Source organism: Crocuta crocuta, unplaced genomic scaffold, assembly GCF_008692635.1.
Source record: "Crocuta crocuta isolate KB4526 unplaced genomic scaffold, BGI_CrCroc_1.0 scaffold20, whole genome shotgun sequence".
Lineage (NCBI taxonomy): Eukaryota > Metazoa > Chordata > Mammalia > Carnivora > Hyaenidae > Crocuta > Crocuta crocuta.
The window spans coordinates 583,582-604,850 of NW_027527932.1; the positions used below are offsets into that span (position 1 = coordinate 583,582).

The 21,269-nt window shown below is 36.1% G+C and overlaps 1 protein-coding gene across 5 annotated transcripts in view; it reads left to right on the top strand.

Annotated features, from left to right (window-relative positions):
* The window catches only part of ARFGEF1 (ARF guanine nucleotide exchange factor 1), a 150,079-nt gene that overhangs the window by 91,041 nt on the left and 37,769 nt on the right, over positions 1 to 21,269 (top strand). For all 5 annotated transcript variants that reach the window (XM_077751762.1, XM_077751763.1, XM_077751759.1 and 2 more), the window contains 9 exons: positions 3,808 to 3,919; positions 4,266 to 4,471; positions 4,725 to 4,809; positions 9,392 to 9,563; positions 10,155 to 10,306; positions 14,361 to 14,489; positions 15,339 to 15,497; positions 15,703 to 15,853; positions 20,629 to 20,719. In XM_077751762.1, coding sequence (XP_077607888.1) covers positions 3,808 to 3,919; positions 4,266 to 4,471; positions 4,725 to 4,809; positions 9,392 to 9,563; positions 10,155 to 10,306; positions 14,361 to 14,489; positions 15,339 to 15,497; positions 15,703 to 15,853; positions 20,629 to 20,719 — 1,257 coding nt within the window. The remainder of the gene's footprint in view (positions 1 to 3,807; positions 3,920 to 4,265; positions 4,472 to 4,724; positions 4,810 to 9,391; positions 9,564 to 10,154; positions 10,307 to 14,360; positions 14,490 to 15,338; positions 15,498 to 15,702; positions 15,854 to 20,628; positions 20,720 to 21,269) is intronic.

Below are 21,269 nucleotides of genomic sequence, written 5' to 3' on the forward strand. Positions count from 1 at the left end.
TGGCTCCTTCTGCAGCTCTCCTTGTTTATTGTCGTCTAGCCCAACAGACCCTTATAACGCACATTAAATTAATTTTGCAGCGCATGTTATATGCCGTTGATGAACCTGTCATCTGTGTAGTGTCGCATTGTTCATTTAGTAGCTCAATTGTAAAATCCCATTTTATTTCCTAAGCAGACGAGAGGTCAAAGATCTTACAGTATGAAACTTCTAATAGCTAGGCAGCATTGCTCTTTTATGTGTTTTATATTTTCTTCAGTTGAGTTACAAATGTGCTACTCTTTTTTTTTAATTTTTAAGAAATTTACTTACTTCTTTTGAGAGAGAGTAAGAGAGTGTGAGTGGGGGAGAGGCAGAGAGATGGAGAGAGAATCCAAAGCAGGCTTTACACTGTCAGTGGAGAGCCTGACACAGGGCTCAATCCCATGAACTGCAAGATCACAGCCTGAGCCGAAATCAAGAGTTGGATGCTAAACCTACTGAACCACCCCCAGCACCTCTACAAATGTGCTGCTCTTGTCATTGATCCATGGTTATCAATTTCATTTTTATATGTTGATTAGGTGATAACCTCCATTTCCAGCCTGGCTGCTCTGCCAGACCCAGATCTTGGGAAGTCAGTTTTCCCACTAAGCTTTATGGCATCAGCCTGCTCCTGGACTGTTTCCTTTCTCCGTATTACCGTGCTGCTTTTTCCCTATAATTACCCATCTCTTTCAAGGAGAAGCTGTGAGGAAAAAGGAAGTTGCTGACATTTCTCCATGAATCTAGCTACTATAAACTGCTAAAAGTTCCCTTGTATATTCACATGGTTTGCTTTTCTACTGGAAAACATTTCTTCCTAACTCTCAAGCAAAAAATTGACAAACTAGATGTATATGTTTTGGTCATAAAATGATAAAATCTTGTAAAATTGCTTTAGGAAAGAGCCATTAATACTTCATTCATTCCAGTTTTTCAGTCAGTATTTATCAAGGTCCCATCTGTTCCTGACATTTTGCAAGGTCCTAGGGAACCTTGATGAATGAAACAGCCATGGCTTCTGAGGGACTCAAGGTCCAGTATGTGTAATTAGATATTCATATTGAAATTCTGGTTTCTCAGCAGACATACATTTGGTGTTTGGAACTGTGTGTCAAGAACCCTGAAGGCACTGGTTCTTGTATTTAAAATTACAGTCTGTATATGAGCGATTTATATTTAATTTTGGAATAGTACTCTGTACAGTCTGTAACAGTGTGCAAAGCGCTGCCAGGCTCTATTTGAAGTACTTGGGAGTGAGAGGGAGTCGTCATAGGACCTCAAAGTGGAGGTCTCTTTAGTCCCTACCCCCCCTTCAGCCCCTGGACTTGATCTCTGCTTCCTACTTTTATGAGAATGCTTTCATGTCACCGCGCTCCCAGCGCACGCGTCGTGTCTCTCACGTCACCGCGCTCCCAGCGCACGCGTCGTGTCACGTCACCGCGCTCCCAGCGCACGCGTCGTGTCTCTCATGTCACCGCGCTCCCAGCGCACGCGTCGTGTCTCTCATGTCGCCGCGCTCCCAGCGCACGCGTGTCACCGCGGTTCCATTGTACACCTTCCACAAGTGTTTGTGGCACCTCTCCTGTTCCTCCTGCCATGCTGACCCATGTCATCTCAGTCTTGTTATGGGCTGTTTATCTCCCGAGTTCTGTCCCTCGGCTCTTTTCTTACCTTGTCATTTCTCCTAGGTTATCATGCTCTTTTTCATGACTTCCGCTACTACGTACGTGCTAGCATGTCCCCACTGCCAGCTGTTACTTGTAACATAAGTACCTCTACTGAAGTCCAGAATCGTGTCTGTAATTGCCTGTGGACGACTCTGTTGGATTTTGCTTAGCTTCTCATACTCAGTATTGTCCATCACCGAATTTATCAGTCTCCATTCTCTCCATAATCAGCTCCCTGATACATCTACCAAAGACAAAAGACAGACAAAAATCTCCTGTCTCTGTATTTCTTATTTAGGCTAGTAACCCGGAGATGCTGCTCAGTTTGTAAGCTAGAATCCTGGGAGTTCCTTAGATTTTCCCCTTAGATCTAATCTCTCAGTAAATCCCATTGATTCTACTTCCTAAGTGTCTGTGCTGTTTAGCTCCTCTCTCCATCCCCCACAGTCGTTCCTTTAATTCACGCCATCACCATTTGTTGCCTTGACTAGTGCAGTCTTTTAATTGGCCTTTCTTTGGTCTTATTTATTCTCTAGTCTTATCTCACACTTAGCTAGAGTGGCCTGTCGTGAATGAAAGTAAGCTTCTACTTCTCTCTTCTGCTTTTAGAGAATAAAGTCACAGCTTCTTATAATTGGATATAATACCCTTCATGATACGGATCGGCTGGACTCTAAGCTTCATCACCTGCCACTTCTTTTATCTCATTTCAGCCTTCCAACAATGCAGAGCTGTTGATTGTAACATCATGCTGTTTCATGCTTCCACGTGTTAGTATGACTCCTTCTCTCTAGGATGTTTTTCATACTGTTTTTGAACGGTGTAATCATTTTTCAAAGCTAAGTTTCACAGTCACCTTCCCCAGGAAGTGTATCACAACCATCTCTGTCAGTTACTTCCTCTGCTGTGCTCTTACCTTGTGAATACATTAGTTGTTGCACTTTTAATAATATAATTTTTTAAAAATCATGTTTATTTTATTAGGGAGAGAGCTAGAGAGCAGAGATTATGCTTATCTCAGTGGAAAACGTTTGATTTTAATTAATGGTATGAATTAGGACAGAACAGGTGACGACATCTCAGAGAATAGCATGTGCAGCAGCACAGAGGAAAGGGACATTTGAGGATTGTTGTTTAGGACGGCAGAGGCGGGCTCGGGGGGCGGTTGCAGGAAACGAAGTGAGAGCATTGTGTTGGATCCAGATTACAGAAGGCCTTATGTTCCATGTAAACAAGGTTTGTCTTGTTCTTCTTGGCTTCAGCATACTATGTATTGAAGGATTTTAGTCATAGTAGCCACAGCATCGGATTTCTGTCTTGGACTGATGTCTTTGCCAGTAGCCTGAAAGATGGGTTAGAATGTGAACAGAAAAAAAGCTAGCAAGACCATTTAAGAACTATTGTAATACCCAGGTGACAGGTGATGAGGGACCAAAGTAATTAGTGGTGCAGTAAAAGGAGAAAATGAATGATGTGGAAACAAGAAGGTGACATTTGAACTGGATCTCTAAGCATGAAGGAGAGTTCCACAAAGAATGGAACAGGAAAAAGACATGTAGAGGAAATAGACTGCAGAAATGCGCCATGCTTAGGGAATGAGAATAAGGTATTTGGGAGTAGATGGGTAAGAGGGGATGAGATAAACTGGAGCTTTATTGAGAAAGATTTTGTGTATCAGTCTAGTTGGTTTGGACTTGACTTTGAAAACATTGCTTATGTAGGAGTTGTTTCCATAAAGGAAATAATGATGTCAGATCATGTTTAAAACAGTCACCAGAATGAATCAATGAGTGTATGGGGAATAAACCAAGATTACTTGAGCATCGAGGTAAATATATATATTGAAAACAATTTAGTATTGATATCCTTACTCAAATTGACCTCTCACATAGTCTGTGAGTTCATAGTCCATATCACTAATAAAGATGGCCTTTTGCTTGAGACTCTTAAAAATAAAACTGTGTAATGTAATAATTTCTATATATTCATGCATTGATTATATTAAATAAAATTTTCTAAGTGGTATTAGAAAATCTGGTAGTTTAAGGTCTTCTTTCCAGGGAAATGCAAATGATTTTCGATTTCTAATGTTTCTATTAACTTTAACATCATCTAGATTTAATAAGAAACCAAAGAGAGGAATACAGTACCTCCAAGAACAAGGGATGCTTGGCACTACCCCTGAAGATATAGCCCAGTTCTTACATCAAGAGGAAAGATTAGACTCTGTAAGAGCACCATTTTTTTCATTCTAATCTTTTCTGTCAAATTCCTTAAGTACATAATGATACATAACTCTTTAGCCTTTAAAATGCCCTACGTAGATAATAAAACTTAAATAACCTAGGTGTTCTTAATTTTGCTTTTTAATTTTCTAAACTCAAAAGAATATCTTTTTTTTTTTTTAAAAAATAAACACATTTAGTGTGTTTAACTCTTCAGCTTTATGTTTGAAATAGTTAACCCTGTAATCAAAACCTGTGAATCTTACAGATTTTTTTGCTTTTTAAATGTCTCTGTGGCAAATGTAGCATTTCATTAGGTTATCAGTTTTTATAATCTTTTGTTCTTTAGACTCAAGTGGGTGAGTTCCTGGGAGATAATGATAAATTTAACAAAGAAGTCATGTACGCATATGTGGACCAGCACGACTTTTCAGGAAAGGACTTTGTTTCCGCCCTTCGTATGTTTCTGGAAGGATTCCGTCTTCCAGGGGAAGCTCAGAAAATTGATCGATTGATGGAAAAATTTGCTGCAAGATACCTAGAATGCAACCAAGGGTAAGCAAGGTTCAGATTCAAGTACTTCTGGGTTACCAGCTATCACTATGCTAGGGAAAACCGGCAGATTCATCATCTCCTGCCCCAGACGTTTTAGATTATCTCCAATCTAGAAGTGAGAGGCGATTTCATAAAAAAGCTGTAGTATGAGCTAAAACATAAATCCTGAAAGAGAAAATTAAGAAGATTTGATTTATTTAAATGCAGCTGTAAAACAATAAAAGTTTATAACATGATATGTTTATTTTTTCAGACAAACCCTTTTTGCTAGTGCAGATACTGCTTATGTTTTGGCTTACTCAATTATCATGTTGACCACAGACCTTCACAGCCCACAGGTATGTGTTGCATGTAACACAGCACACATTAAGTAAGTTCTTTTAATTCAGTTTTTAATCTTGTTTAAATTTTAATTTTAATCTTGTTTCGTGATTAAATACACTAGTTGCGAGTGTTTAATGTGGGGTAGTGTATGTTTTACAAATGCAGTTTCTGGTAATAATTCTAATTACACTTTTAGACATTTGCAAAGTAAGTCTATATTTATCTCATGATTGACAGCTATATAAAGCTTAAGATAAATTTTCTAAGAATATGCATATATTCTTCTGCCTATACTTATTACGACATGGGAAAACACTGTACATAAACCTTAATTTTTCTTTTAAACATTTCAAACTTAACAGAGTGATTAGTATGGGAATCCTGCATGTGCCCTCAGCCAGCTTTTATAGTTCTCAACTTATGGCCAGTCCTGTTCATTTTTACGCTTTCTGTCTCTCCCAGATCATTTTGAAGTACATCCCAGGTATCATATCATTTCATCTGTATGTATTTTAGTGTATATCTCTGAAAGACACACAGTCTATTTAAACATAACCACGCACAAAAAAATAAACATAACCACAATACGATTACATCTAAAAGTTAACAATTTTAAACTATTAGATATCCAGGCAGTGTTCAGACTTCATTTGTTTCTTAAAATTCATAATTCCTTCTTAAATATTAGGGTACTGGCACTTGATTTCTGATATTCATTAACAAAAAATTTATTTTTAAAGTTTTTAGGTATCTCAGGCTTAGTTTCAAAAACATGCTTTGAATATCTTTGGGGAAAAATTATCTTTATAAATTATCTATTTGCAAGAGTTTCTTTGTATTTATGGCATCTAATGTTATCTGTTATTCTTAGGAAGTGAAATAAACTATTACTAATCCAAGAGGTATTAGAAAAATTAAAATTTATTTAAAGGTTGAAATTAAATTTTGCAATATAGGGATTTTGTGTGTGTGTGTGTAGTTTAAGGCAAGGTTAATATGGAAAATAATATCAAATATATGAACGGGGATTATATACAGAGTTACCTTCAACAACTATGCATTTACCAGGGATTTACTTGATTTTATATAGACCTTTCCTAAAAAGTCATTTAATATTTTAATCATTTAAAAATTGCCTTTGTTATATTGCTGGCAGTATAGTTAATGTAGCTCACTTTCAGGTTTTTATTATGCAGCATACTTTTTTCCCATGGTGTTATAAGGCTGTCTATAGATACTGACTTATTTGAGTATCTTCCTTTCACAGTTTTCTGTCTGGTGTTTTGGTCCAAACCAATACATTACTTCCATTTGTATGTATGTATGTATTTATTTAATTCCTGAGAGAGAGAGACAGCGTGAGCAGGGGAGGGTCAGAGAGAGAGGGAGTCACAGACTCTGAAATAGGCTCCAGGCTCTGAGCTGGCAGTCAGCACAGAGCCCGACGCGGGGCTCGAACCCACGAACTGTGAGATCATGACCTGAGCCGAAGTCGGATGCTTAACTGACTAAACCACCCAGGCACCCTCCATTTGTTTTTAGAATGTTATATTTTTATTTATTTATTTTTTAAATTTTTAAAAAAATTTATTTCTAGGAGAGAGAGAGAGAGAGAGAGACAGCGTGAGCAGGGGAGGGTCAGAGAGAGAGGGAGTCACAGACTGAAACAGGCTCCAGGCTCTGAGCTGGCAGTCAGCACAGAGCCCGACGCGGGGCTCGAACCCATGAACTGCGAGATCATGACCTAAGCGGAAGTCGGACGCTTAACCGACTAAGCCACCCAGGCACCCCTAGAATGTTATATTTTTGAACAATTTGGTTCTGTCATTGTTCTATGCATCTGTGTCACATGTACATTCTTGTGTAAGTTATTTTGCGGAAATACTAAAACTTCCTTTAAGGTCCTTTCATAGAACCTAGATTGTTAAAAATTTCTGAGCACAGATTAGTTAGGAAACATCTTGAGAACAGCGTTCTGTCTCCACAGACACAGGAACGTGTGTGTGGAGACCTGGTCTAGCAGTGGTACCTGCTTGTAGTCTCCCCTCTCCGTGTGGGACTTACAGAACAGCTTATGAGTTTCTGTGAAGGAAAATTCAGTTACAAAATTGAACTGGGAGTTCCTGGGTGGCTCAGTCGCTTAAGCATCCAACTGTTTGTTTCAGTTCAGTTCATGATTTCACAGTTTCATGACTTTTGAGCCCTGCGTTGGACTCTGTGATGGCAGCGTGGAGCCTGCTCGGGATTCTCTCTCTCACGCTCTCCCTCTACCCCTCCCCCATACGCACTGTCTCCGTCTCTCTCAAATAAATTTATAAACTTAAAAAAAAAATTGAACCCCTAATCATGACTCCATATCATTTGATTCAAGACCACATAAACTATAACAAATGACATCATTTTTAAAGAACACAGGTAACTTTAAAGGAATTCCTTAAAACTAATTCTTCTCATTCTTAGTTGTTTTTCATAGTTAAAATGTTTAAACAAGTCATTTATGTTCCTTTTTTACCTAGAATATTTATACTCATAAATAGTTAGATTGCCTTTTATATATTGTATGAGTCTGAAGTTTTTAAAAATTTGAGGTATACTCAGAACACATTTAATTTTTTCTGTATATTAATCTCCACCATAATAAGGAATTTAAATACTAAAACGAAACATGGCTTAATTTAAGCACATGAAAACAAAAGTCAGGAGTGGGGTGTTTGGTAAAAGATAAGCAGGATTGTGTGTTATCCTCCTTCCAGAATCCCACTGTGCCAGAGTCGTTCTGGTGCAGCAGTGTGTTTTTATTTGGGGTACCTGAAATTCATGTATTCCCTACTGCCACTCCACCTCCCAACCCAGAGCACAAGCATACTCTATCGCTACTTCAGATTTTTTACCAAGACTTCTTTTTGTCTCTGGTACAATACTAAAACAATGTGCCATGCTTAAGATTTCCAGGTAATGTTTCTCTTTTTTAACCTCTTATTGGCAGCACTTATATAGCCTTTTATTTTAGTAACTCTATGTCATTGTTACTTACTATTTATCAGAACTTAAGGTGAAACAGCTCTTTTTCTTTTTTTGGTGCCGACTCCGATGAGGTGGTTTTTTTTTTTTTTTTAATGTTTATTTTTGAGAGAGAGACAGAGACAGAGCATGAGCAGAGGAGGGGCAGAGAGAGAGAAGGAGATGAGTCCAAAGCAGGCTCCAGGCTCTGAGCTGTCAGCACAGAGTCCGATGCGGGGCTCAAACCCACCAACTGTGAGATCATGACCGGAGCCAAAGTCAGACACTTAACCAACTAAGCCACCCAGATTCCCCAAGATGAGTTTTTAAAGTTACGACTTTCTTCCTTTCTATGTATCTGATAAATTTACAGGAAGGGCCTTATTTTTAGAGTTGCCTTAAATTCTTCATGGGAGATGGTAGGAATATATTTCATTACATATGTGTACACACACACATTTAAATAAATTAAGTAAAGAATGTTTTATCGTACTTCACATTATTGCATTTTGTAGGTAATAGTATTTTTTACAAATTGAAGGTCTGTAGCAATCCTGCATCAAGCAAGTCTATCAGCACCATTTTTCCAACGGCATTTGCTGATTTCATGTGTGTGTCACATTTTGGTGATTCTTGCAATATTATCAAACTTTTCACTATTACTACATTTGTTACAGTCATCTGTGTTCAGTGTTTATGACTTCTTGAAAGCCGTGATGAGGTTTAGCATTTTTTAGCAATAAAATATTTTTGAATTAAGATATGTACGTTGTTTTTTTTAAGACATAATGCTTAATAGACTATAGTGTAAATATAACTTTGGTGTGCACTAGGAAACCAAAAAATTAATTTGACTCATTTTATTGTAATATTCACTTTATTGCGGTATTCTGGAATGAAACAAACACAGCCTATTAACTTCTCTGGGTTTTGTCCATCTGGGGTTTTGGAGATAAAAACATTTTGGTGGTGCTAGTTCTCAGGTTTGGTGACAGGGCTCCATCTTACAAATTACAAGCTTGTGCTCCACAGACTGCTGAAGGTATGCTGTAGGACACTCCTGGTCAGGGCACTCTGAACAAGACAAAATGTTTGAAGGACACTTCACGCAGATCACCTAACCTCCATTTACCACAATGAGTCAGTCACAGAGACTATTATGTGATTTAAATAAATTCGGTTGTTACTTTGCATGCACGGTTATAGAAAAGTAGTTTTTAAATCTTTACCACGTATTTCTGTTTTTCTGAACTAAGATTTGAATCTTTTTGATACCGTATGTTTTTAATACTTGTCATGGTCCTTTTTTAAAGACTCTAGAGCTCTTAAACCTTGGGCAAAAACAAATAATTTCATTATTTGATTTCCCTGTTTCTTATTATAAATTATATATGTGCACATCGGTGCAAAGTGAATTAGCATATGCCAGGATAGGTCTTTTCTGCATTACCTTCATTTTCCATGACTTGCTTTCCTCATTTAAATATGTTTAATTGAGTATTTTCCCTGTCGTGTCCTCAAAGTATTTATAAATTCTTAAGTATTCAAATTCTTAAAATACGAGTTTTAGGAATAATAATGTTTTTTCATTTCTAGGTTAAAAATAAAATGACAAAGGAACAATACATTAAGATGAATAGAGGTATCAATGACAGTAAAGACCTTCCTGAAGAGTATCTGTCAGCCATCTATAATGAAATAGCTGGAAAAAAGATATCAATGAAAGAAACAAAAGAACTGACAATCCCTACAAAATCAAGTAAACAAAGTAAGTATCCAAATCAACTGAATTCCGATTGTTCAGGAGGAAAAATACAGTTTCCTAAGAGTTTTTCACTTGGTTTAGAGTAATTCAAATACTATTCTAATGAAAAGTATTATACAGTTTGCTGATGATTTTTTTTCCACATTCTGAATAAAGATAGCACTGACCAGTGATCAACAGAAAATGCTACATAATATGCATGATTTAGCATGCATTTACTACAGACTTGTCAATTCAGTAGTAAATCTCAGCATGGATTTGGAGATCAGTGAGACTGACTTCAGCTCTCAGTCTTCTCCTGCCTCCTCTACAAGCAGCACAGGTCTGCGATTCAAGGAGATGGGAAGGTTAGGGTTAGACTTCACATTCCCTTCCTCTCACCAGCCTCTGGCTACCACCAGTCTGCTTTCTGTTTCTATGGATTTACCTACTCTGGATGCTTCATATAAATGGAATCACACCTTATGTGACCTTTTGTGTCTGGTTTTTTAAGACTATAATTAGTATTAATTGGTGGCACTTATTTTATAGTAAAATATCAAAACATTTTAAAATGACTTATTTTTTAAATGCTGATAATATTTGTTGTTTCAGATGTAGCCAGTGAAAAACAAAGAAGGCTTCTGTATAATTTAGAAATGGAACAGATGGCCAAGACAGCAAAAGCACTCATGGAAGCTGTGAGCCATGTTCAGGCACCTTTTACAAGTGCAACACATTTGGAGCATGTGAGGCCTATGTTTAAGGTAAAGGTTACTAATAACTTTTTTTTTTAATGTTTATTTATTTTGAGAGAGACAGAGTATGTGAGAGAGGGAGAGGGAGAGTAGAATACTAAGCAGGCTCTTCACTGTCAGTGCAGAGCCTGATGTGGGGCTCGATCTCACGAACCGTGAGATCATGACCTGCCAAAATTGAGAATCAGATGCTTAACTGACTGAGGCACCCAGGTGCCCCAGGAGTTACTAATAACTTTTGATTGCAGTATACATTTATGTATAATTTTGTTCAGCATGTTTTTAAGTTAAGAAAGTATAGCGATCTAGCCCATTAGTGTTGACCTACAAGCAAAAGCAATGTTATTTAGGATCTAGCAAATAAAAATTTTTTCTTAAAGAGAATGAGAAAAAGCATACACTAATGGCAGTAATAAATGTGACCTTAAGAAATAAGACTAGAAAAATTTCAGAGAATAATCATTAATCCTTGGCCTGGTTTTCTTTAAATGACATCTATTTAATTAAGACTTTGGAGTTACCTGAAATTTCTTGAGCCTCTGGCCCAGGATCTCATATGTGGGTTCTGAGTACACCTAGAGCTTAGAGAGTAGAGAGAGGAACAAAAGCCTATTCTTTCTTCATTTTCCTGTCCTGTGTTCCTATCCTTTCTCCAAATTGCCGAGTAAGTAAGCAGTGATTAAGGATTATAGGGAAATAGAGAATCTAGTCAAATTTGGAAAAGGGGTAAAGTACATTCTGATTTGTGAGACAGTGTGGGAAGATTGTCTGTGGAAGCTTAAGATCGTAATTTGAGTTCTTATTCGGACATTAAGTACACATATGCATGGGCAGTAAAAGGTGACTGCAAGATTTCTGTGCTTTCTTTTAGCTCTCAAATTTTATCATTCCGCTCCTACTTCATGGTCTATGGGATAACTTTATTTCTGAAGTTTGAATAAGAACGAATAGACTGCAGGGGCTAGGAAGGCATTATTAAATAGCGGAGTGTAAAAAATAAATAGCCATATCTTTGGAAATAATAAAATGATGTTAAAATATAAGAAACACTTTATTATGATACATTTTATACACCAGCTTCTCATTTTGTTTTGAATAATCTTACATTCTTATTTTTCTTCTCAAATGTTTTTGGTTGAGGGGAGGTCCACCTCCCCTCAATGAATGAAAAGAGAAGGAACTAGCCATAATTCTATCACTCAGAGAAAACTTCTGGTAATATGTTTATATACTACTTTTTTTTAATCTTAATTGAACAGTTGTAATCATACTATGTTCTGAGTTACACCTAGAGTAGAATTTTATATCTTGCTGTTTCTCATATATTTCTCTATATCATTAAAAATTCTTCATAAATAGCTTTTATTATCTGTGCTCTAGATTACTAGTTCTAGTTTAGGTAAACATCTTCTAAGCTAGAATTAAGCATCTTTCCTTTTACCACCATTTCTACCGCCATTAACCTCTTCAGACATCCTCATTTCTTACCCTTACTATCATAGTACTAGTCCTAACTAGTACCCTTATGTCCATTTTTGTGCTCCTCTTATCCATTTACAGAGGTCGGACTGATCATTTTAAAGTACAAAATGCCATGTTGCCTTGTTAAGGCCCATCACTTACTCTGCATGATAGCATGATGAAATTAACACACCCATAGCATCGTCTGGCTCCACCTGCCTTTCCAGCCTCATCACTAGATTTCGTATGTCTTGCTATGCTGCAGTCATACTAACATCAATTTCTAGAATGTCCTAAATTACTTTGTTTTCAGAATGTTCTTACAAGCCGTGTCTTTTATCTAGAATGCTCTTTCCTCCTTTGCCCAAGTGGTTTCTGCTTTAAATGTTACCTTCTCAGAGAGTTCTGCCCTGCTCCGCTGCTTCCAAATTTGGTCCCTTTTCATTATGTGCTATACTTAACCTTCACTGTATTTTTAACAGTTTGTATTTATACATCTACTTACTTTAAAATTTAATATTTATCTCTTTACTAGACTTTAAGTTCCTTGAGGCAAGGGACTATGTTCTGTTCACTTTTCCCAATTATCTTGCACAATTTATTGCTTGTAGTAAGTGCTCAATAAACAAGCATTGACTAAGTAGAAGAATGAATGAGAGGTTTCTAGGATGTGATATAATATTAAAGGATATAAATATTAAGAATCTTTTTAAAATTTTTTTAAATGTTTTTTTTATTTATGAGAGAGAGAGAGACACAATGTCCCCTGGATACTATTTAGGTGTAGTTAGATAGGAGAAATCATTGTCTTTAATTCCTAATGGAGTTAAACATATTTTTCACTGGCTTTAGAACCATTTATACTTCTTGTATAAAATATTACACAGGTTTCTGAATAGATGTGTGTTTCTTTACTTAGAATAGGTAATTTGTTACTTCAGTGTGGTACTTCATATTTGAAAAGTACTGCACTTCATATGCTTCCCAAAGCATCTCTCTATGTGGTAGTCCAGGTATTAAAGAGGAAGATGGGGGGCGCCTGGGTGGCTTAGTCGGTTAAGCGTCCGACTTTCACTCAGGTCATGATCTCGCGGTTTGTGGGTTCGAGCCCCGCGTCGGGCTTTGTGCTGACTGCCAGCTCAGAGCCTGGAGCCTGTTTCAGTCTGTGACTCCCTCTCTCTCTGACCCTCCCCTGCTCATGCTGTCTCTCTCTCTCTCCTAGAAATAAAATAAAAAACATTAAAAAAAAAATTTTTTTTAAATAAAAAAAAAATAAAAAAAAAAAGAGGAAGAAGGTGAGGTTCAGAGAGATTAAGTAAGTTGCAAAGCTAGGATTAGAAGTTAGGTACTGTGTCTTATGTTCCTTTGTTTAGGGATTATACACTTCTAAACTTTCTGATGTTAAAAACACAGCTTTGGGTAATCCCATTTTCTTTAATAATAATAGTTTTAAAAACTTTTTAGACCCTGGGGTGCCTGGGTGGCTCGGTTGAGCATCCAACTCTTGATTTTGGGTCAGGTCATGGTCCCAGTGTCATGGGATTGAGCCCCATATTGGGCTTTGTGCTGAGTATCGAGCCTACTTGAGAGTCTCTTTCTCTCTCTCTTAGCCCCTTTTCCTCACTCACGCACTCTTTCTCACTCTCTCCAAATAAATATTTTTTTAATTTAAAAAAATTTTTTTAAATAAAAACTTTTTAGATCTTAAAAATTCCAATTGTCATTTTTACAGCACCCTGGTATATGGTCATAGTTATATGGATATATAGTTTTGCTTCACTAGAACTTAGTAAGAGCACCAAATATTTACATTAGACATTTCAAAGTTACACATGCAAGCACACACCAACGTATACATACATTTTTTTTTTTTTTTTTTTTTTTTTTGGGAGAACATTNGCCCCGTATACATACATGTTTTGATAATAGGATTTTCAGTAGTCCAGAGGTAGCTCTTTCTGTTTATTTTACATTACAGTTTTACTAGGTATTGAGTGCTACTAGTAAAATTTAGTGTTTGTTGGTTTTCAGAGTCTATAATGAAGCAATATTTTATTGAACTGTATTTTTAAAGTATTGCCCGACTAGGAACCAGAGATATCACTGATGTTTCAATGTAAAACATTTTACTACAAAAAAAGTAAGGCTAAATGATGTCCAGGGAGCAGGTTAAAAGAAAGAAGAGTACTGTAATTGTTGCAAGGAAAAAATGACTGAAAAGATCTGCTTAGAAATAAACAGTCTGTGAGATGCTGCAGGGGACAAAGCTTGTGGAGAGAGAGGGGTTCTGAAGGTAAAGGTAAAACTAAAACCATTTCTGGATATTGACAATTCACATTTTTGATTGATGTGAATAATTCATAGGTACTATGCTTAAAATTTGTCTAAGGTTCCCTTATTTGGGCCCAGGCAACATTGCATAGTTTTTCCCCTTTGTCGAAGAAAGCTGGAAATATGCCCAGGAATTCATTGCTTTTTGTCCCCTGAACATCCTCAAATCATTTATTTTCTGAAGCTTTGAGAAATATTAATGTAGTCCTGTCATAAAATTTAATTATCACTTGATGTTCATGATAACAGCTTAAATTTTTAATTTTTCTAGTTGGCTTGGACACCTTTTCTGGCTGCGTTTAGTGTGGGTCTGCAAGATTGTGATGATACTGAAGTAGCCTCTCTTTGCCTGGAAGGTATAAGATGTGCAATCAGAATTGCATGTATTTTCAGCATTCAGGTAACAAAGAATTTTGCCTTTGTAGCCAGTCTGGGAAACATAAATTACTTATGTCATGACTGTAGTTGCAATTATTTTTTTCTTATGTCTGACTTACTAAAAACTAATTTCAAGTTTATGATGGAATTTAAATGATTCTTAATGTTTAAGTTTCCAAGAAACTGTTAACAGAAGGAGTAATTCTATATTGATGTGTTTGGAATTCATCAAAATAGATTTGGTTTGCAATTTTTTCTCTATAGAATATTAGCTATATACAGAGTTTCCAAGACTTTGAATTTCTATATGTTAATTAGAATATCTTATTTAAATGTGTTGCATGTCCACACTTAATGAATCATGTATTTTTATATTTATGTTTTTATGTATTACTTTATAACTTCACTAAGCCTAAGAAAAGTTATCTTGAAAAGAACCAAAATAGCTAGTGTTTGTTTTTCATGAAGACAGGCCCCTCTAGTAATTTATATATGTTGTCTGATAACAGATTTTAGCCAACGCTTGCTTTTCTTTTTATTAAACCTACTTCACATTTAATGATGAATGTTATGTCTTAAAAAGCACAGCCTAGCTATAGAAAAGAAATGAGGAAATTTATGAACCTGATTTCTGCTAGTCCACACAGTACTTGAAACATAAGTACTCAATATTTTTTTTACTCCATGAATTCATTTTTATCACTAAAATCTCATCATGATTTGACATCTCCATTGCTTTTAGATTTTAGTAATTCATCTTTTCTACTTTATTTTCCATCTTTAAAAAAAAAAACAATGTAGTTTGAGGCATGTGATTTGTCAGTTAAAACTTACTAAAACAAACATGTTAAGTGTACTTTTTTCTTTATAGCTGGAAAGAGATGCATATGTCCAGGCACTAGCAAGATTTACCTTACTTACAGTGAGTTCTGGTATTACTGAAATGAAACAGAAGAACATTGACACAATAAAAACACTTATCACGGTGGCTCATACAGATGGAAATTATTTAGGAAATTCATGGCATGAGGTATAAGCACTTTATTTTTTTCAAGTTTTCAATTTGGTTTATAAAATGATTTAATGTTAAATATTCTACTGACATGCTTAAGTGGGGAAAAATTAATATAGTACATTCAGGATGAGTTTATTTAGCTTTTTATAATGATTTATAATGTACTCTATTAAATATTTATATGTATATAAATATACATTTTTTTGTTGTTGCAATGAAGATTCTGAAGTGCATCAGTCAGTTGGAGCTTGCACAACTTATAGGAACTGGAGTGAAACCTCGATACATTTCTGGAACAGTACGGGGCAGAGAAGGATCTCTTACTGGAACAAAAGATCAAGCTCCTGATGAATTTGTGGGTCTTGGGCTAGGTGAGATAAATTTTTAAATTATTTTTATGAAGTATCAAAAATTATTAACTTGTTCAATATAAGTAACTTTATTATAGCAGTGAAATACAGTTAGAGGAACATGATAAAATGCCCTTTGGCTAACCTTTGAGCAAAAGCAAGAAGACCATGTGGAAAACTAAACCATTTTTGCCTGGTCTGGTTTGCAACATAAGTGACCTGTAGTCTTAATCTCATAGTTGAGGGTAGGAAGAGAAAGGTGCCGTTTCAAATGACCTTTCAAGACTAAGAAGGTAACTTAAATGAGTGAAGGTTTGTGTAAGATGATAAATTGTTGGGGCAACTGAAGAAAGTACTCATATTCAGACTTATTTTTAAAGGCACTCATATGCAGACTTAACCAAACTCACACTGGTATGGAAACTTTCCCATGGTTCCTTGTGAGCTAGGTGTAGCCAAGAACTTCCAGGTTTAACCCAATAGAACAAAGGAAAATAATTAGTGAAAATGGCTACAGAAGAACCAATGGCCGTATATATTTTAGTCATAAATGGAAAGAGTTTCACCGGGGAAGAAGCAACATTTAAACTGTCTTTGACTTTGAACTATATTTTGGGGTTTGAATTCATTTGTATTTTTTCCTTACTGTGTAAGTTACTTTAACTCTCTGAGCTTCAGTTTCCACTTCTGGGAACTAATGGTGATATCTGCTTACAGAGTTGTTAGGATTAAATAAGAATATGTGTAAATGGACTTAGCACAGTGGCTGGTATATTAATGGTTTCTGGATTGTTCCTTATCCATTTTCCCCACCCTGTTTCCATTCAAGAAACCTAGAGACCTGACTTACAGACACCAGGAGAGAATACACCTGAGACCTAGGAATATTTACCTTTTAAGATTTTGTGCTGCGGTGCTGTATTTCTGGGTGTTGTCTATCTTTTTTATTTTTAGTGATTTCTATGTTGTTACTCACAGTAAAAATTCTTAGGAAATCCAAAAGAGCTTCAGGTTTGAAAAAATGATCCATAGGGAAAGAAAAACACCAGAACCATGTTGTGGATCAAGTTGGACTGGGGACAGTTAGTTTCCAGTGATATTTCAGCTGTGGCAGCCAGCAGTGCAGTTCTGCTACCCTAGTTGTGTCTTAGATGCGGTGGTGCTGTGAGGCGAAGGTATAGATCTGATAGCTTGGTGACCCAGCAGCAGGATATAGAACCGCCTGAGTACCTTCATGGTGACTTTTATATCCTAGAAGCCTGAGATACAGATGAAAGATATTTACCAACAGATGAAATGAATGTGGACTGATTGTTTCAGTAACTTTTGAAAAGGCCTTTTGAAAAGGAGTGTAGGAAGGCTAGAATAATGACAGGTGCAAATTGCCAGGGCTTAATTTAGGCGAGTAACAACAGTAGGTTGCACTAAAAATAAAACACCAGTGGAGTAGTTGAACTTCTAAAAGTTTTAGTCAAACAAGAGAAACAATGATATTTGCTGATAGTTTCCTAGTATACTTGAAAGTGAATTAAAATGAATTTGATCACTATTATTATGCTACCTAAGTCGTGCAGATATTAGATGACCTGCCTTCTCACTTCAGGAAAAGAGAATTTGCATAAAAATTCCTTTGGTTCTGGAAATGAAATAAAAATTTTAGGCTTCCAAGCCATACTCTTCAAGCAACTAGCCATCCTCCTCCAGCTGTCTTTCATGCTTTATCTGTTTTTCTTTTTGGGCTGCTCCATTCTCTACTCATTCCTGATGGATTAGCTTTCTCATTTTTGAGCCTGCATCCTAGAGGGATCCAGTCTGTTGACTTGGCCTGTGTTGGGCATAGTCCTCCCTTGAGGCCATCTCATTGGTAATCAACGAGCCCAGTGTGGCAGATGTCCACCCCTGTCCATCTGTGCCCTGTCACTTGCTCAGGCAACAGATGTTTTCTTCAGCAGGATGCTGTAGTCAGAATTTACGCTAGAAGGGGATGTAGTACAGACATTTGAGCAAGTTTTATCTATATTTTTAAAAAATAAATTAGTATCCTCCTTTATTGATAGCATCCCTCTGCAAGTATTTCATGTAACCACATTAACAGGGCTGAGTATATGTTAATCTGATTTTCTGACTGATATACTACAAGTCTGAATTTCATCCTTTTTGGAAACATGAAGCTTTTAGTTACTAAGAATACGTAGCATATGGGGGCACCATATGCATCCAGTTAGCATCCAACTCTTGATTCCAGCGCAGCTCAACGATACTATGGTTTCATGAGTTCGAGCCCCATGTTGGGCTCTCTGCACTCACTGAGGGGAACCTGCTTGGGATTCTCTATCTCCCTCTCTGTCTGCCCCTCCCCCACTCACACTGTCTCTCTCTCAAAAATAAACCTTAAAAACATTTTTTTTAATTCACCGACATGGTCATATAAATCTTAAGTAAATATTCACAACATCTACCTCTTTGTTCTTAGTTAATCCAAATATTTGTGCTTTTGAGCAATTTGTTTGGTAAAGCTGAAACTCTTAGCCTGTAACTTACAGTGTCATACAGATCTTTGATTTCACGTGTTTTGAAATAGGTTCTTTGGATTGCTAAACATTATGTATTTTTTATTCCTCTAAATATGTTTATTACTAATGATTAAAGATTATTATATAATAATAAAAGCTCTTAAATATAAAAATAAAAGCTTTCCAGGAAGGACATGCAGATGATACACAAAAAAAAGCTATGTGTGATTGGCATTATTTTTTCCCATTGAGTTTTCTTTGTTAAATTCTTAAAACATGATAGCATGCTTCAAGTGTTGCTTGACACTATTTCCCTAATCACCCCAGTTCTCTGTCACTTATTTCAGGCTTTCATCCTTGTTCATTTGTATTATAGAAATAGACTCTTAATTTGTCTTTCTAGCTCCATTATCTTTTCCTGTTTCACTGTGTTCTACAGATACTACCAGAATTATTTTTTAGAGAATAGATTTGAACATGTGGTCTTCTGAAAGGTCTGTTCCGTATTTTCAAAGGCAGTACGTTAAACATGACAGTCAAGGGTTCTTCACATTCTAATTTTAGTCCATTACTCTCCCTGTTTCTTGTCCCCTGCCAGAGCCTCCCTTATGGCTATGACCAAGTATGTTAAAACATGGTATTTACTTGCATCCTTCCAGTATGTATGCTGCTCTTTCTACCTGAATTACTTTTCCTTTTGCCTCCTTTCCTGCATGATCATCCTTCTAGGTCCAACTTGAAATAATAGGTCATCATATGTGAAGCCTTTCCATGAGCTAACATCCCCGTTCTCCCTCCTCCTATTAAAATTAGTTCTGTTTAGGGGCGCCTGGGTGGCTTAGTCNAATAAAATAAAATAAAATTAGTTCTGTTTAGTGAAACATGTATTATTTGTCATTAGTTTATCTCAGCCATAAAGTAATTATTACATTTTACTAAAGTTGGTTATAAGTCTGTCTCTCCTGGTAAATTCTAAAATAAACTCTGTGAGGACAAGGGTCACGTCTTTTTCATTGTTCAATTCCTGGAAGAACATTTGAGTTTGGGTGCCTTAAATAATATCATCTATTATGGTTGATTCATAAAGGCATTTATTAAGTGTTTGGTCATTTGAGTCAACAAATATTTATTAACACCTGCTTTGGAGTTAATATTGAGTAAGGTAGAGAAATCACACACACACAAAATGTGTATAACTTGGTTCCTTGCCTTAGGGAACTTCCTGTTGTGCTGAGAAGGCAACATTAACACATCTATAGTAATTAGGTGAAACTGTATGGAAAAAAACCCTGATTTGACTATTACTTATTTAAGTAAATGCTCATTTCAGAGGAACGATGGGATGGAATCCCTCCTGAAAACTCAAATTGGGTTTTAGTAGTAAGTTTAGATAGTTGAGGGATGGCCTGAACAGAGACATATAATGGCTAGAATGTTGAAGAGTAATGCATTACATGCTAGGCTTAAAAAGTTTGTTTTATCCTGAAATTAATAGTAAGCAAAATGAATATGTTGGTTTAGAAAAATTAACCTGATAGGAGACTGAAAATGAGGTTGAAGACGGGAAAAATTAGCAGCAGGGAAAGCAGTCAGTAAACTGTGTCTGTAATCTGGGTCTGAAACTATAAGGGTCTGAACTGAGTAGGAATGAAAACGAAGGAATGATACCAAAAACAGGTCAAAAGAAAGGTTTAGTAATTGGTGGAGGAGGGGAAAGGTATCCGAGGTGATTGTGAGGTTAAGAGTTTGGAAATTGGGGAAATTGTTCTGCTGTCCAACATATGAGACCAGTTTCTGAGGGAAAGAGAAAAGATTCTTTTGAATAAGGGGGTGTTAGAAAATACAGGTTAAGTTTCCAGTAAGTGTCTGTAAACAGAGGACTGGAGATTAAATGACAGGGAGATCCAGTCATGTGGCATTGGGAATCAAACTACGAAGATAACATTGGAAGTGCATTTAGTGTTGTTTCTTCAACATTAAGGGAAATTGTGCTTAGTATGATTAATTTTGTGATCTAAATTCTCAGTGCCCTTAATTTGTTGATCTTTGCAAGTACAATTTGTCTTTATAACCATCCTTGTCTATAAGCCACTTAGTATAGCTTAATGAAGCACATTTGGCTTTGATACAGGTCTCTGATGCCAAATAGGTCACTACTCACCAAAAGCTTTACTTCTCTCAATAGGAAAATAACTGATTTCAGAAATATATTTTAAAACTGTAGGTGTATTCTTCCACTGAATTATTTTCAAACTGAAATGACTCTCTTTTTATGTGTGGTAGTTGGAGGAAATGTGGACTGGAAGCAGATAGCAAGTATTCAGGAATCCATTGGAGAAACCAGTTCTCAAAGTGTTGTTGTTGCTGTAGATAGGTAAGGTATTTATTTTGTTTCCTTTTTGAATGAATACTATTTTAATTCTGTAACATTTAGATATATATTGCTAAGTAGTAGTGAAAAAAAACTATTGCCAGAATAACGTTCCTTAAGCAGTATAAGACTGTATTATGATATACTGTGATTTAGATGATGAAATACCCATAATTTTTCTCTTTAGTTCATGGAATATAGCAAGGAGAGAAACAATATGAAAATTTAACTTAAAATAGATATTACTGGGCATTAGGAAAATGGTAATCTTGATGAAAAAGAACACATTTTATGTTTTCTATAGAAGACTAATTGCTCTTATTATCCCTGTATGAAAATGGAATGTAAATTGTCTTTCAAGTCCTATTTGTTGTAAGACTGCATTAGGAATAAATGAAGGATTTGGTGAGAATTTTCATTGCAGACTTCTTTGGAAAGTACTTTGGAATTTGTATGTTATATACATTACCAGGTATTCTTCATAGTTAGTTTGTTTTCTAACAGTAAACCCATACTAAATGTTCTTTTGAAGGTTAGGTTTTTCTAGAGAAGT